General features: G+C 38.5%; 2 protein-coding genes across 2 annotated transcripts; both read right to left on the bottom strand.

Moving 5' to 3' along the window:
- Nucleotides 1-1,440: 1,440 nt before the first annotated feature.
- Nucleotides 1,441-3,846, bottom strand: LOC149174072 (putative LRR receptor-like serine/threonine-protein kinase At3g47570). The gene is made up of 2 exons (XM_089422525.1): nt 2,015-3,846; nt 1,441-1,904 (listed from the first exon to the last, which is right to left on the bottom strand). The coding sequence occupies exons 1-2, from the start codon at nt 2,793-2,795 to the stop codon at nt 1,456-1,458; spliced, it is 1,230 nt and encodes a 409-aa protein (XP_089278651.1). The 5' UTR covers nt 2,796-3,846; the 3' UTR covers nt 1,441-1,455.
- Nucleotides 3,847-16,255: 12,409 nt separating this feature from the next.
- Nucleotides 16,256-17,035, bottom strand: LOC149174071 (uncharacterized). The gene has a single exon (XM_089420731.1). It carries the CDS (start codon nt 17,033-17,035, stop codon nt 16,256-16,258), a length of 780 nt encoding a protein of 259 aa, XP_089276857.1.
- Nucleotides 17,036-17,612: the final 577 nt, after the last annotated feature.

The following is a 17,612-nucleotide window of genomic DNA, read 5'->3' as shown; positions in this document are numbered from 1 at the left end:
TCGCCCCTTGGGAGAACCAGCAAAATCCCTCAAATGGTGTGCAATTTTTCGAATCTGCCCGCTATGACAACAATTGGGATCGCTTTGCCAAAAAAACCCATGTCGCAGGTTTTTAAATTTCTACTCCATTTGTTCAGAATGTTCATTTAAAACTCGCTGTCTGAATAACTCTGCGTTTTTTTAAAATGCTTCATTTTCCATGACATGAAGTTCATCAATAATGTTATGATCCTTGTTTGAAATCTCAGTCAACAAAGCAGTCTCTACAACTGTACCTACAGCTTCAATAGAAGTATACCGACCCAATTTGAAATGACCAGAAATATTGACAACCTACAGTTGGACAGACTACACATTTGATAAGGAATAAAAGATCTTTTTGCAAGTGCAGGTTTATATTAAGCTGACAAGCAGGTTTTTGCAAGTGAATTTTTTTTTAATACAAGTTTGTCTAAGAGAAGTTTTGAAATTTCAGGCTTACAAGATTCAGTTACAACACCAGTCATGGTGCCCCTACGGCTGTCCATGGCCTCGTCCCTGCCATAATAGTGGCGAAAAACATTGAAACCACACACAGGCACAAAATCTATTATTATTTGTTCTTGGATTGGGTAATGCACAGAATCTGCCAAGTGATTTAGTAAATAGGTGGAGGCAATTAAGGAGAACCAAATCTCCTTCACAGTCCATACCTCCTATGTCATAAATGAGATCTGAGATCTGTTACATAGCATTAATTTCTTCAAGCAATCAATCGGTTTGTGTATGTATCTCTCTACACTGCCAGTAGCGGACAATTAATGACACAAATCGTTCTTTGTATATAGAAAATCATATGAGAATATTCGGATTTGATAGGTGTATTGTTTAATAATTGTTATGAAATTTGGTAGCATATAGATATTTTTTATTTTTAAATAAAAAAAATTCTGAACATTCACTTTTAAATTACATAAAATTAATTATTTAATCAGAAAACAGAAATTCAAATTTAAAAATTTTTAAAATTAAATTCTAATTTTCAAAATATTCAGTTTCATATTTATTTTTTTCAAAACTTCAAAATTAAAAGTCAAATTTTTTTAACCAAAAACAAAAATACAACCAGACGGGATGCATTCATAGTGGATCTAACTTTGTTGTTCATGTTTGCATGTAATTAACAACAACGATTTATGCACAGTAAAAAAAAAGAGATATAAGATTCAAATTACTTCATGGTTTAGCTACACAACTACCAGTTTGTTACAATAGACTAAGATGTTGAAGAACTTTGACCTTCACAAATGTTGTTGAGAATAGTGCTTGTACTACCCAGCGAATGTGCTATATTTTATTGGAATTTGGGAATGACATGTAATTAACAACAACAATTTATGTACAAAGAAGGAAATGGAAATAAGATTCAATTTACTTCATGGCTTAGCTACACAACTACAAGTTTATTACAATAGACTAAGATGTTGAAGAAATTTGACCTTCACAAATGTTGTTGAGAGTAGTGCTTGTACTACCCAATAAATGTGTTATATTTGATTGCAATTTGGGAATGGCACCAGGGCTCAAAAAAGTGTCTCTGATGTTTTGCAGCATGCCTAGAATGACCATCATAGTAGGACGTCCTTTAGGAGATTCATTTGTGCAAAGCAATCCCACATTTATTAATGAACTAAGACAATTGAGATCATTATCTTCCTCAGTACAACTACCCATCCTCCTTAGTAAACCCAAGTCCACCACATCCATTAGTCGGTTTGGAAAACTGCTACCCACCCATTTTTGCAAGTTCATTCCTTCGACAAACATGTCGTGGGTGGGCTTCTTTCCAGTGAGCATTTCCAATAGCACTATTCCATAACTATAAACATCACCATTTGTTGTGACTTGTCCACCCACTCCATATTCTGCATTCATAGATCATCATCTTAAGGTTTTTAATTCACAATGGTTAATAAAAATTTAGAAAAAAAAATCACAAGATTAATTAAAATATGGTATGTAGTTTAAATAATACCTGGAGGAATGTACCCTGTAGATCCTTTGAGTGCATTTGTGGAAGTGATATCCCCATCTTCATTATTTGCAAAACATACAGTAGCAATGCCAAAGTCTATTAAATATGCAGTCATATCTTCACCCAACAACACATTGTTGGGTTTCAAATCACAATGAATCACTTGCACAAAACAATGGTGATGGAGATATGTCATGCCTTGGGCGACATCTATTGCTATATTCAACCTTTGAATCAAATTCAAACTACTTTGTTCTCCATCATCGGGATATAACCACTTTTCTAAGCTTCCATTTGGCATTAATGGAAATATCAAAGCTTTGATTTGGAGATCTGAATAACAAGTTATGACCCGAATCAAATTTCGGTGTCTAACTCTACCCAAAACTTTGCACTCTTTATCGAAACTCTTTTGAGCCCCTTCATTTTGTAGATTGAGAAGCTTGACAGCAACCATTGTGCCATCATTCAAAATCCCTTTGTACACTTTTCCAAAACTACCAATTCCTAACAAGTTTGCATCACTAAATTCATTTGTTGCAATGGCGAGCTCTGCATAGGAGATTCTTCGATGCCCCACATTTAATGATGGACCGATCTCTCTCTGAATATTTCTCCTGCAATTCCGTCTCCACAAGATTGCAAGAAACAAACACAATACAACAATTGCTACAACAACAATAGGTATGATAACTCTTTTGAGATTCGAAACAGTTTTATGTTTATGAGCATAGCATGGTGGTAGATTTACCCAAGGTCCACATAGACCAAGATTTCCCATAAATGCTGTGGTGCCAATCTTTTTGAAAACTCCACCTTTAGGGACTTCTCCTGATAGCTTGTTGAAAGAAAAATTCAAGTGGTGGAGCAATGTGAGATTTGCTAGTGATACGGGTATTCCCCCTAACAAATTGTTGGAGGAGAGATCTAGGTCTTGAAGACTTAGAAGTTCATTGATTGACACTGGAATTGGACCTTCAAGTGCATTATTAGAAAGATTCAGATATTCTACTTCTTGGCAGCTTCCAAGGCTACTTGGAATGTAGCCAGTTATTTGATTTGCAGAAATATCTATAGCTTGAAGCTTATTGAACTTTCCTAGTGTTAAAGGCACATGGCCATGTAATAATTGTTTGACAAGTTGAAATAGAAGGCTAAATTTGCAAGGCCTGAAACCTCTGGAGGTATGTGCCCACTAAGCTTGTTGTACGATAGATCTAGCACTAGTAAGTTCACACATTTCCCTACACTTGCAGGTATGTTTCCTGATATGATTAAGATCTAAATATCTTAATTGTTGGAGGTTGGCCACAGAATCAGGTATTTTTCCAGACAAATTGTTTCCAAAGAGATATAAAAGACCTAAGCTCTTTAGCTGCCCAATTTCCATTGGAATGTTTCCTTGTAAATTATTGGAATCCATATATAACCTCTCCAACTTCTGAAGCATACTAACTGAAGAAGGGATTGACCCTGTAAAAGAATTACCTTCTAAACTAAGGAATGTTAAGCTACTTAAATTTCCAATAGCCGGAGGTATTTCCCCAGCGAATTCGTTGGTACCCAAGTCTAAGTAGTAGAGTTTTGTAGAGAGGTGGCCTATAGAAAACGGCAATTGCCCAGTGAAGTTATTCTCATCCAAGTCTACTTCTTGTAGATCGGAACAGTTACTAAGAGCAGTAAGAATGGGGCATGTCGTGGTGTTGCCGCTAATAAGGTAATTGCCGCCCAACAGAAGCCCCGCAGATGTGTCAATTTACCCAACTCCATAGGCACTATTCCGCTCAGCTGGTTCCCTACTAACTCAATCAATTGTAGCTTGGTACAATTGAAGAGGGATGAAGGAACGCTGCCACTTAGCTGATTAGCACTTAGATGGAGTCCCATTAACTGGGTGGTCTTCTTGCTACACAATTCCGACGGAATGTGGCCAACTAATCGGTTAAAAGATATTTGCAATACTTCAAGATTGGTGCAGTTAGACAACGAAGACGGAATGCGTCCCGTCAGATGGTTTTTACCCAATTCGGAAGGAACACTGCCGTGAAAGCGATGAGCTGGCTTAGCATACCCAATTCAGAAGGAACACTGCCCTGAAGGTTGTTTCGAGACAAGTCTAAGTACTGCAGAGAGGATATGTTTCCCAAGCAGTCCGGGATTGTTCCCATCAAATTGTTTTCACCCAAGAACATGGTTATTAGCCTGGGGAGAACACATAGTTGTGGGGGAATGTTTCCTGTTCAGTAAACTGTGGCAGCTACCCAGAGTGGGCGGAATGGAACCCTGGAGTTGATTGAGAGACAGGCGAAGCATCTTTAAGCGAGAGAGGGTTCCCAATTGATAGGGAATGTAGCCGTGGAAACTGTTATTGCAAAGGCTAAGTACTCTAAGAAAGGAGAGATTGGCGAGAAGGGGAGAGATTGTACCTTGTAATCCCATGCTTGAAACATTTAGGGAAACGACTCTCTGCCTGCGCCTGCTGCATATGATGCCCCTCCACTGGCAGAATGAAACATTTGGCATCCAAGACGTGGCTAAGGACTGGTACGGATCATATGTGATTGCAGACTTGAATGCAAGCAGAGCGTGTTGATCGGAAGCATTGGTGAGACGAGGAGGATGGTGAGGGAAATGGGCGATGGGTGTGGAAAAGACAAAAGGAGGATTGAAAAAGAGAATGGAATAAAAGAGGAAAAGCTGGCAGCACCAGAAAAGAGAAGGGACGTAACAGGTATCCATCATTTCCTTCTGTGAAACACAAACAATCACAATGCTTCAGAAAACCAAATTGTGATTGTTTATATAGACGCATAGATACATTTGTAACTTTGAATTTAGAATTCATAGAAATTCGAACTTGGAATAAAGTTGTCTCGAAATCGTCCAGTCCGTCGAATTTTTGGGTAACAATGACGGTAAATACCCAGTTTTGTGTGGAAGTTTGAATAAAGTAGGCAGTGACTTATAAACAATGATGGTAAATACCCAGTTTCCGCAAAAGTAAGAAAGAATATCACTAATAAAATAAAATTAATCACCACGGGAGTAAATTTAGTGACGAAAAGACCGTCCTTGCATTATCAAAAATCTTTTCTCCGCTGGTAATTTTAAAAAAGAAAGACCGCATTTTCATTATCAAAAAGAAAGACCTCACTTAGATTAATTAAATCTTGTCACCTGTTTGAAGTTTGAATAAATGAAAAAGCATTCTCATTTTCAAAAAGAAAGACCGCACTCAAGAGATTAATTAAATCTTGCCGTCTTTTGGAAGTTTGAATAAATTAAAAAGCATTCTCAGAAGTAGTGAGCAAAAAGATTGCTTTTTAAGAAAATCAATTAAAAGTAATTATATAGTTTTCTAGATATTTATCAATTACATTAATAATTATTAGATGTATAGTGTTAATTTGCTTATTAGAAAATGACTATTCATACTTATTAATAATTATATAAATAGTAACAACCTTTATATATATATATATATATAAACAAACATTTATATATTTAACAATAACAAAATTAACATAATATAATAATAGTGTACAGTTATTATTAATAGTACTTATTTATTTCTCATCATTATCCTAATGATTAATATACATTTATTAACATATTAATATAACTATCAATATTCTTTATATATACTTAGATTATAATCACAATGTTAATAATATTGACCCATATATAAATAATATAGTATATTAATAATATTAATTATATTAATAGAGATTAATAAACCGAAGGTCCAATAATATTATAAACTCAACAGATTAATATTATAAACCCTGGTGGAAATAATAATCCCAACCACCGCAATAAACAGCCTAATAGCAGCCATACTTGTGAGACGTATTTTTGCAGGGTGCTGAAGCCAGACTTGAGCCATTCTGAAACACAACAAAGAATTTAAAGCAGTCAATATATGGACAAGCATTCATTCAGAGACTATTGCCCAAACTCTAGAAACACATCACACTCAACAACAACATCATATTAATTTCGCTCTGTCATGAATTAAATGTAAAATTGTATGTTGAGTTAAATATGAATGTAAAAATTCATTTTGACAGGTTAGAGAGTAAGAGAGTTGGAAAAAAAAAAGAGTGCAAGTCTGTAAGAAGAAAATCATGGAACAAATTTTGGTGGGCAAGTGAAAACCACAGTTACTGTATTTTACTGTGTGTTATTTCGTGCGAAATTTTTGTTTTTGCTTGGTGAATGAGCTGCAACCTCATATGAATGTATTTTCATGTTTTAGAGTTCAATACTAAGTTTTTATTGTGTTGCTCCAACCTTATCTTGTTTATTTTTGAGTTTGTGTAATAGCTCTGCAAAATCCAGGTCCCCGAAATCCAAGTCTATGAAATAGCTCCACGTCCACGAAGGTAGCTGGGTGAAATCAGCTCCGCGGTGCGCGAAAGTAGCTTCGCAAAAATCATAACTCTCTGCCCCTCTGCAAAAATTAAATTTCCTAAATATTTCTAACATGGTATTTCTAACATGGTATCAGAGGGGGTTAAATATTGTTAGTGTAAAAACAAGTGTTTTTACTAGCAATAAGAATTGTTTTGAGGGCAGAATGTTTTTAGCATATTTACCAACAAGTAGAAAGTTTTTTTTTTATGCTCAGAAATGGCAACATCAAGCACAAGCTTGACTAATCCTCAAATAACTCAGTTTAATGGCAAAAATTATGATTATTGGGCTATTACAATGAAGGTCCTGTTTTCTTCTAAGACATTTGGGATTTGGTGGAGAATGGTTTTCAAGAACCAACAGATGCAACAACATACAATGCCTTATCTCAACAAGAAAAATATGTGTTAAGGGACAACAGGAAGAAGGATTCAAAAGTCCTGTTTTATATTTTCCAAGCAGTTCATGAAAGTATTTTCCCAAGGGTTGCAGCAACAACGAAGTCCAAGCAAGCATGGAACACTCTCTAGACAGCCTACCAAGGCATGACAAAAGTCAAGACATCAAAGCTGCAAATGTTAAGGAGAAATTTTGAAACACTTTGTATGAAAGAGTCTAAAAATATAGACTCGTTTTTTACACATATAAGTGGGTTGGTTACTCAAATCAGGTCTCATGGTGAGATACTTGAGGAAAGAAGAATAGTTGAGAAATTTTTGATAAGTTTTCCAGCAAGGTTTGAGGCCATTGTTGTGGCCATAGAAGAGACAAAGGATCTCTCACAATTCTGAGTGGATGAGCTTAATGCATCACTGATTTCTCATGAACATAGATTGAATAGAGCAGCAAGCTCCTCATTGGAGCATTCCTTCAAGACACAAGTATCATTTGGTCAAGGATGAGGCAGAGGAAAATCATACGCTAGAGGAAGAGGAAGAAGCCCACACATAGGTGGAAGAAGCAGCCCTTCAAGCTCAAATGGAAGAGGCAGCAATCAAAATCCAAGTCAAGGCCCAAGCCAAAATCAAGCACAAGGTCAGAGGTATGATAAATCTCAAGTTCAATGTCATTACTGTAAGAAGTATGGTCATTATGCAAATGAATGTAAAAAGAAGCAATATGATATTAGTAACAAACCAAGTGTAAATTTCACAAGAGAAAATCAGAACCATGATAGCATGTTTTTAGCTTCTAATGTAGCAAAAAAAGCAGAGTGATATATGGTATCTAGATTCAGGGTGTAGCAACCACATGTCAGGAAACATAGAAATGTTTTATGATCTAGATGAAAGTGTGAAATTTGAAGTGACATTAGGGACTGATAGCAAAGTATCTATCATGGGAAAAGGAAGAGTTAATATCCTAACAAAGAAGGGGGAGAAGAAATACATCTTGGATGGTTACTTTGTCCCCGGTCTAAAACATAATCTCATGAGCATTGGATAACTCATGCAAAAGGGCTACAATGTCTTCTTTAAGAATGATGTATGCATAATTTTGGATAGGCCTCCAAGCAGATAGTTGATTGCAAAGGTTCAAATGACAATCAATAGAATGTTTCCCTTAAAAATAATATCAGATTTGCAGAAAGAAGGTGCACAAGCACAACTCTCAATGAACTCACAAGAAGCTGCGCGAAAAGAGGCAGTTGTCATACAAGTAAACTTTCAAGCAGAGGTAAAAGATGAAGACTGGTTATGGCATTTGAGATTTGGAAACCTCAACTTTGGGGGTTTGAATTTGCTGCATAGGAAAGGCATGGTGAAGGGTGTACCACTCATAGAAAAACCAGACAACATATGTGAAGGATGTATCTTGGGCAAGCAACATAGAGAGACATTTCCAGTAGGAAAGTCAGTGAGGGAAAAGGCACCTTTGGAGATTGTCCACTCAGATTTATGTGGAACAATGCAGACACCATCAATTGGTGGCAGTCACTATGTATTGACCTTCATAGATGACTACACAAGGAAGACATGGGTCTTTCTCCTAAAATAGAAAAGTGAAGTGTTTGAGCGCTTTCGACAATACAAGGCTCTTGTTGAGAAGCAAAGCGGACATTACATCAAAGTCCTTAGGACTGACAGAGGTGGAGAATACATCTCAAATGATTTCCTTCGTTTTTGTAGGGAGCATGGAATTCATAAGCAATTTACAACAAGATATACACTGCAACAAAATGGTGTGGTAGAAAGAAAGAATAGGACCATTATGGAAATGGCGAGGAGTATGTTGAAGGCAAAGCATTTGCCAAATGATTATTGGGCTAAATCTGTCGCTTGTGTAGCGTATATCTTGAATAAATGTCCAACCAAAAGTGTCCAGAACATAGTTCCTGAAGAAGCATGGAGTGGAAGAAAGCATCGTGTCACTCACATTAGAATTTTTGGATGTGTGGCTTACGCACATGTCCCGGATGAGTTGAGAAAGAAGTTGGACAACAAGGGGGAGAAATGCATATTTGTTGGATATAGTGATGAGTCCAAGGCATACAAACTCTACAATCCATTAACCAAGAAAGTCATAATCAACAGAGATGTGCAGTTCGTAGAAGAGGAAGCATGGGATGGAAGTTTAGAAAAGACAGTCAATGTCAAAGCATGTATACCACATGAGGACAAAGAGGAATTAACAGCAGCAAGTAATTCCTCAACAGTGACTCCCTCTACTCCTATTCAAGCACAACAAAGCAGGCAGTAAGCAACGCCATCAACAAATAATAGGACAGTTTTGTGCAGCCAAGCAAGTGCTTCTCCAAGAACACTGTGAAGTGCGACACCAAGTGACATGTCAAGCCCATCTTCAACAAGCACAAGAAGACCAAAATTTAGAAATTTAAATGAAATTTATGAGCGTGATGAAGTTGATAGTAGCGCAGGTCTGAATTCCTTATTTGCATTATTTTGTCATGTAGATGATCCAATCCACTTTGAATATGCAGTCAAAGAAGAAAAATGGGTTGCGGCAATGGAGGAAGAAGTAGAAGCAATAGAAAGGAATGACACATGGGAGTTAGTGAGCCTTTCGAAAGGAAAACATGTCATTGGAGTGAAGTAGGTCTATAAGACCAAAAGCAACATTGAGGGAAAGATTGAAAGGCACAACGAAAGACTAGTTGCCAAAGGATACAAGCAGCAACATGGAAGAGATTACGCGAAGACGTTCGCGCCAGTCGAGGGTATGGAGACAGTGCACACAGTTGTGGCGATTGTCGCGCAGCATAAATGGACAGTGTATCAGATGGACGTAAAATCACGTTCTTGAATGGAGTGCTGAAAGAGGAAGTGTATGTCGCGCAACCGCCTCGTTATGAGGTTGAAGGCCAAGAAGACAAAGTGTATCGGTTGAGGAAAGCTCTTTATGGATTGAAGCAAGCACCGCGTGCATGGTACAGCAGGATAGATGCCTACTTGTTGGACAATGGTTTCGACAAATGTGACGGTGAGCCTGCTCTCTACATCAAAGAGATCGAAGGTAAGATTCTCATTATCGTCTTATATGTAGATGATTTGATTTTTACAGGCAGTGATGATTTCCTCATCATTGATTTCAAACAAGTCATGAAGAGTGAATTTGAAATGACTGACTTGGGGCTGTTAAGATATTTTTTGGGCATAGAAGTGAAGCAAATGGAAAATGGCATTTTTATCTCTCAAGTGAAGTATGTGGCAGACATTTTGGAGAGGTTTAAAATGTAGAACAACAATTCCGCGCACCAACTCCAACTGTCATAGGGTTGAAGTTGAGCAAAGAAGATTCTAGCAATAATGTCAATCCGACATTATACAAAAGCATGATAGGTTGCTTGATGTATTTGACCGCCACTAGACCAGATATAATGTATGCAGTAAGTTTGGTGTCAAGGTTCATGGAGGCACCCAAGGAGACACATTGGCAAGCAGCGAAAAGGATCCTGAGGTATGTCAATGGGCAAAACAGTATGGCGTTTTGTACACAACAACAAGTGATTTCAGGCTGGTTGGTTACACTGACAGTGATTGGGCAGGCAATGTCGATGATAGAAAGAGCACGTCAGGATATGTTTTTCATTTGGGTTCTAGAGCCATTTCATGGGCCTCCAAGAAGCAGCCAATAGTGTCACTATCAACAACAGAAGCTGAATATGTCGCAGCAACAACAGTAGCATGTGAGGCAGTTTCGATGAGAAGGATGTTGAGGGATCTTCGTCATGACCAAGAGGGAGAGACAACTATTTTCTGCGACAACACCTCAACAATTGCATTGTCAAATAATTCTGTCTTCCGCAAGAGGACCAAGCATATTGATGCTAAATATAATTTTATTAGAGAGTTGATTAACAATGATGAAACTGTGTTGCAACACTGTAGGTCACAGGAACAATTTGCTGACATCTTCACAAAGCCATTGGCATGTGAAAGTTTTGTTTATCTTAGAAACTATTTGGGAATTGTTAATGGTGCAATTGTGATTAAGGCGAAGTGTTGGAAATAATAATCCCAACCACCGCAATAAACAGCCTGACAGAAGCCATACTTGTCAGACGTATTTTTGCAAGTTGCGTTTCTGTTTGAAGATGGAACGACTGAAGCCAGACATGAACCATTTTGAAACTCAACAAGGAATTTAAAGCAGTCAATGTAATTTGGTAAATAGATATGGGCAAGCATTCATTCAGAGACTATTTCCCACACTCCAGAAACACCTATGCGATTCTGATCACACTCAACAACAACATCATATTAATTTCGCTCTGTCATGAATTAAATGTAAAATTGTATGTTGAGTTAAATATGAATGTAAAAATTCATTTTGACAGGTTAGAGAGTAAGAGAGTTGGAAAAAAAAGAGTGCAAGTCTCTGAGGAGAAAATGGTGGAGCAAATTTTGGTGGGCGCGTGAAAACAACAGTTACTGTATTTTGCTGTCTGTTATTTCGCATGAAATTTTTGTTTTTACTTGGTGAATGAGCCGCAACCTCATATGAATGTATTTTCATGTTTTAGAATTCAATACTAAGTTTTTATTGTGTTGCTTCAACCTTATCTTGTTTATCTTTGAGTATGTGTAATAGCTCCACGAACTCCAGGTCTGCGAAATCCAAGTCTGTGAAATAGCTCCACGGTGCACGAAGGTAGTTGCACGAAATTAGCTCCGCGGTGTGCGAAAGTAGCTTTGGGAAAATCATAACTCTCTGCCCCTCCGTGAAAATTTTTTTTCCTAAATATTTCTAACAAACCCAAGGGAACAATATTAAACCCTAAGATTTATATTGTAAGCACAAATCATTATAAACTTTAGCATTAATATTATAAATCCAAGAGATTAAAAACCGTAGGATTAATATTATAAACCCTACAATTATAAACCTTAAGATTATAAACCTAAGGGATTAATATTTGAAATCCAAGGGACTAATATATAAACCCTATGATTATAAGCCTTAAGAGAATATTAAACCTTAAGATTGATAAAAAATAAACCCTTGGGAATAATAGACCCAATGGGTTAATATTATAAACCTTTAGGATTAGTAAATCCAATAGATTAATAAACCTAAAGGATTAATATTAATATTAATATTATAAACCCTAAAATTATAAAATTCAATATTATAAACCCTAGTATAAAAAATCCAACATTTGAAACCCTTACACTAGATGCGATATTATAAATCCAATATTAAAAACCCCAATATTATAAACTCAAAGGATTAATATTATAAACCCAAGGGGAAATAAACTCAAGGAATTAATATTATAGACCCAAGATTATAAACCCTAGTGTTAGATCCAAGATTAGTATTATAAACCCTACTATTATAAACCGAAGGAATTAATTTTATAAATGCGATAATATGACATTGGTATTAATCACCTAATTATAAATATAAATATTTATAATTAAAATAAAAAATAAAAAATAAAAAATAATATAAATATTGATATTAAAAATGAATAATCCTAAAATTAGTATTATTAATTATTAATTATTAATAATTAATAATTATTAAATATTTATTATCAATAATTACTATAATTATTGTTCGTAAAAGGGATAAATATTATAAACCGAATGGATTGATACTATAAACCTAAAGATGAATATTATAAAACAAAGGGATTAATAAACTCAAGGGATTATTCATATTAAAAACCAAACATATTTAAAACCCAATGGATTAATATTAAAAGCCTAAGGGAATAATAAACACAAGGATTGATATTATAAACTTTGGGGATTATGAACACAAGCGATCAATAAACCCAAGGGATTAACATTATAAACCCAAGGGATTAATAACCCCAACTAATTGTTTTTTTTTTTGACAATAACGGTTATTTTTATTTAGGGCGGCAAACTAGCTGCCGCATGCTCTTACATTACAGCGATGACAGAGATAGATTCTCGTGGATAGCTGTTTGGAATTGCTGTCAAAGAAACCAGAAGACAGATAGCAGAGAAAGGTTCGCCTCGCTTCGCCTATTTTGACAGGAGAATGTCCCTCAAAGCTGAGTGAGGTGCTGTAGGGCAATGGGCGAAGCATCGCACAAGGGCCAGAAGACTTCCCTGGGCATTTCATGTTCGTGCAATACATAGGATCAACGGTGCAATTGATTGGTAGAAAGTAGTGATGATCCGCGTCTACTTTGGAGATGCTGCTACTGTAGAGGAGAAGCTCCAGCGCAGGGCCCAATTTTTGCTTCGCACAGAAATACATGTCGAGATTGCAGCCTTTCGGAGATGAGAAACTGTGATAATAATGTAAATGGGCTTCAGATTTGAGAGCAGAGTAAAAGTCAATACTGGAACTGAGATGGCATCTTGAAGGTTCTTTGTGGACGCTTGTAAAATAGGCCACCGACAGGAAACAGAGGCCATTGAAAGGAAGACACACAGGAGATGAGAACAGGCCTGAGACCACAGTTTTAAATAGATTGAAATTACAATGAGGTGAGATCCCGAAGAGCAGGGTATTGAGGAGTAGAGTGATAGCCCTAGGATCAATTAGGAAAGGAAGTTCGATCAGCAGAAACATTAAGGAATGGAACAGGAGGATTCAATCGAATTGACCACCAGAGATCTCCGTTTACAGAGGGAGCCAAGATTGGCCTCCATATCAGCTTGAGAGTTGAGATTCCTTAATATGTGGAAGAAGGAGATTTTACTGAACTTGGGCAATAAGAGCCGGATTTTTTTGATAATAGTGGCTAAATGAACCTGATGGGAGGTCTTATGAGAGGTCAACGCCTGGATGATAAGTCTAGAATCTCCAAAGACAGAGAGAGAGAGGATATTTCTATTAATCGCCAGATTCAGCCCCTGCCACAGTGCGAGAGCCTCCGCTCTGTTATTGGATTCGATGCCCAGACCCCAATGGAACCGCAATTCCGATGAACCTCCAGGACGCAGAAGAACCCCACCACTGCCAACAACCCCAGGGTTTCCTTTAGAGGCCCCATCGAAGAATAAACAGTGATCATCCAAGGCCGATCTCCACTTGATAAACTCCAGTTCCTCCAGCCTAATCTCCCAGTTGGCATGGGCCAATGCAGGAGGAATGGACCTTTCCTTCAGATTCGGAACCAGTTCTTTAAGCCAATGCTCCTCCTCTTTGACCAGACTCATTTCGTTCCTTGAGGAAGTATTGGCTTCCAAAGCCTCGCCCAGCAAAGCTTTGATTTTAGAAATAACTCTTGTAGAAGTGCAGCTTTCCCCTCTGAAAATTCTATTATTCCTCTCCAACCACAGCTTCCAGCAGATGAATTTAGGGATCCACATCCAACTTGTTTTAAGAAGACTTTTTTTTGTAAGGCAAAAGGGAGATAAGCTGGCCCAAGTTCGGAGCAGAGAAGGAATGCTGTCTGGGAGGTCAAGTTTAGCTGGACCTAACATCAGAACTCCCCTCCAGACTACCAGAGCAAAGGGGCAAAGCAACAGCAGATGATTGGCAGTTTCTTCATCAGACAAGCAAAGAGGGCACCTGGAAGGCCCTTCCATCCCTCGTCTACGCAAATTATCTCTGGTAAGAATGCTTTGGTGCGCAACAGTCCAACAGAAGAAGTCAATTTTGGGGAGAGAGGGGAAATCCCATATAAATTTCCATTGAGCTGGGTCAGGAGGAGCATATGGGACAACCATCATTCTTTTATAACCTTCGGAAGCAGTGTAAGAGCCTGATAGGGAGCCCCAGCCTCTTTTGTCTTTAGAAGTGGCCTTTGAGGGAGATTTTCCTTGAAGCAGATCTAACAGTAATGAAGCTTCCCCCTGCAACATAAGGGGAACCTCCCCCAGATTCCAACAATCCCAGAGTCTATCGGGATCATCCTTCCAGTTAGATATATCCCACAGAGTGTACAAATTGCAGGACTGAAGCCAAGCTTTGATATTTGCTAGACCTTCCACTTGAATCAAAGGTTGATCACCCAGAATCGAGTCTTCCCAGATTTTGATTTTTCTCCCATTACCAGGGATCCAGTAGAGATAATGGCTGAATTGCTCCATAGCAGAACTGCAAAGATTGAAGATCGGAGATCCTTTTAAAGATCTTGGGGGCTTATCCAAGCATCTCAGGCGTTGCCCTTGGAAGTATTTCTTCCAAATGACTCTTTTACTCCAGCTAGAATTTCCAGAGACTAAATTCCACAGGATCTTGGATCCCAAAGCAAGGTTTTGAGCAGCCAAGTTACGCAGATGGAGGCCTCCTTCCAGAAGAGGTCTCTTGAGAGTCTCCCAATTCACTAAATGGAGCCTTCTATCATTGTTGTTCCCACCTTCCCACAGGAATCTTCTCAACAGACTGTCCATTTTACTGAGAAAGGTTTTGGGGGCAAGGAGAACGGAGTGTTGATATAGAGGCATACTTATAAGGACCGATTTCATAAGGATGAGTTTCCCTGCATTATTCAGCCAAGAGGCTCCCCAAGCTTGGATTCTGTTCTTTAGCTTATCGAGCAGTGGCAGCCAATGAGCAACTTTGGGCTTGGATTTGAAGATTGGGATCCCTAGATATTTAAATGACTCCCAATTTCAAATTCCATCCATTTCTAAAAGCCTTGCAATATCTGACAGCTCCTTTATCGAGCAGTTCCAGCCATAGATAGAACATTTTCGATAGTTAATTTTGCTGCCCGAGAACAACCTGTAAATGTCCAGCTCCTTCTTGAAGGATCTGGCAGAGATTATGCTGGCTCCTCCAAGCAGCAAGGTGTCGTCGGCGAACTGGGCATGATTAATGTCTTTCACCTTGTGAGTCGTTCTGAGGCCAGGCAGGGTTTGAATCTGCTGGTTATGATCGAGTTGGAAACTGAGCACCGAGGCCTGAACAGCATAGAGGAGTGGAGACAAAGGACATCCTTGTCTAAGGCCCCTAGAGGCTTGGAAGAAGTCAGTAGAACGGCCATTGACCAGTGGCGCGATCCATGGCGAGGCAATACAGGCATTCACCCAGTTTATGAAGGCTATTGAGAAGCCTAACTTCTTCATCACAATGAACAAAAATTCATGTCTCACCCTATCAAATGCGTTAGCCAGATCGAGCTTAATCACCATACCTTTCTCGTTTCTTTGGCAGCTAGAATGAACTGCTTCTTGCACCAGCACAATGTTGTCCAATATCTTTCTTCCTTTTATGAATCCGCCTTAATTTTCAGGAATGATGGCTGGCAATATGTTCTTAAGCCTGTTGGCAATTATTTTGGAGACCAGCTTGTAACTGGAATTGCACAAGGAAATGGGCCTAAATCTGCTGAAGTCGATGGCGCCTTTCTCTTTTGGGATCAAGGCTAGAAAGGCTGAGTTGATGCCACCGCCCAGCTTTCACAATTCTGGGACTTTCTGACCATTCTCAAAAGATCGTTGACCAGCAAGTCAAGAGAAACCTGACAGAGAACCCATCAGGGCTTGGGGCTTTATCAGGCTCCATGCAATCCAGAACTTTCTTAAGCTCGTCCATACTGATCGGAGCATCCGATTCCTGAACGCACTTGGGAATTAAGTCAATCGGGTAGGCATGAGGATCAATAGGGGGTTCTTCAGGAGCCGAATAAAGATCTTTGAAGTAGGAGTAAGCAGCTCTCTTAATGCCATCGAAATCCTTAACCACAGTGTTTTGGTAATGTATCTCAGAAACTGATTTGAAATGCTTTCGAGCTTCGGCTTGCTTATGAAAGAAACTGGTGTTTTTATCTCCGGACTGTAACCATAGATTCCTAGACTTCTGTCTCCAGAATTCTTCCTCCTCCCTGCTAGATCTGTGAACCTCTTTTTGCAGCTCGACTTCTTTTTGGAGAAGACTTTGTGTTACAGGACTATGCTCCATAGCTAATTGATGAGCAGCAAGACTATTAATAGATTCTTTTCTTTTGGCAGAAGGGGTTTTCAATCTTTTAGCCCACTCCTTAAGACTTCTTTTTAGGCCCCTGATTTTCTCTTCCCACACAAAGAATGGAGAACCATGGACAGGCCTATTCCAGACTTCAGAAACCACCTCTTGGAATCCTTCTTGCTGAATCCACAGAGGACTGAAACGAAAAGGGATGGGGCCTAGATTACCATCCAGGGAAAGCTCGAGGAGGATGGGCTTATGATCAGAAGTGAGATTTGGTAGAATTTTAGAAGTGGCCATAAGACCGCATGTCAGGAAAGAAGAGTGGACAAGGAATCTGTCCAAACGGGCAACAATGTGATTGGGGGCTAATCTTTTGTTGGACCAGGTGTATTTCCCTGAAGAAGGTTTAATATCCTCCAGATCCCAGCCCAACATAATATCTTCAACCCATTCTCTGGCAGGGTCCCTGACAATGGAGCCTCCCTTTTTCTCATCAAGAGCAAGGGTGACATTCAGGTCACCTGCAATAATGATATTTCCTGGATTTTGCTCTGAAAGAAAGGATTGAAGCGAATTCCAACAAATTTTTTTCTCGCTTGGCAATACCAGAGCATAAAGATTAAACATACTTACTTGTTGACCAGAATCTTTGTGGAGGAGCTGAGTGAAGAGCCAATGGGGGCTACTTTTTTCTTGAATAAGATCATATATGGCGCTGTTCCAAAAGGTGGCTATTCCACCAGAAGCGCCTCTTGCACTAACCGCTCTTCCATGACCTTTTTGCCAAAAAACTTTACTAGATTGGAGGAGAAGAAGATCCTCCAGCTTTGTCTCCTGGATGAGGAGGATTTCAGGCGAGTATATTCTCACTATG

This window comes from Pinus tabuliformis, chromosome 4_1, assembly GCF_031772625.1.
Source record: "Pinus tabuliformis cultivar Carrire ecotype Pingquan chromosome 4_1, CPIR1, whole genome shotgun sequence".
Taxonomy (NCBI): domain Eukaryota; kingdom Viridiplantae; phylum Streptophyta; class Pinopsida; order Pinales; family Pinaceae; genus Pinus; species Pinus tabuliformis.
This window is presented reverse-complemented; position numbering and strand designations above follow the sequence as displayed.

What these genes read in the sequence shown, in the direction of transcription:
- LOC149174072 (XM_089422525.1), bottom strand. Translation starts at nt 2,795, where the DNA reads ATGGGAAATCTTGGTCTATGTGGACCTTGGGTAAATCTACCACCATGC. An exon ending in TACAGGGTACATTCCTCCAG is followed by an intron (nt 1,905 to 2,014) that starts GTATTATTTAAA and finishes CTATGAATGCAG; the next exon opens with AATATGGAGTGGGTGGACAA.
- LOC149174071 (XM_089420731.1), bottom strand. Translation starts at nt 17,035, where the DNA reads ATGGCCACTTCTAAAATTCTACCAAATCTCACTTCTGATCATAAGCCC.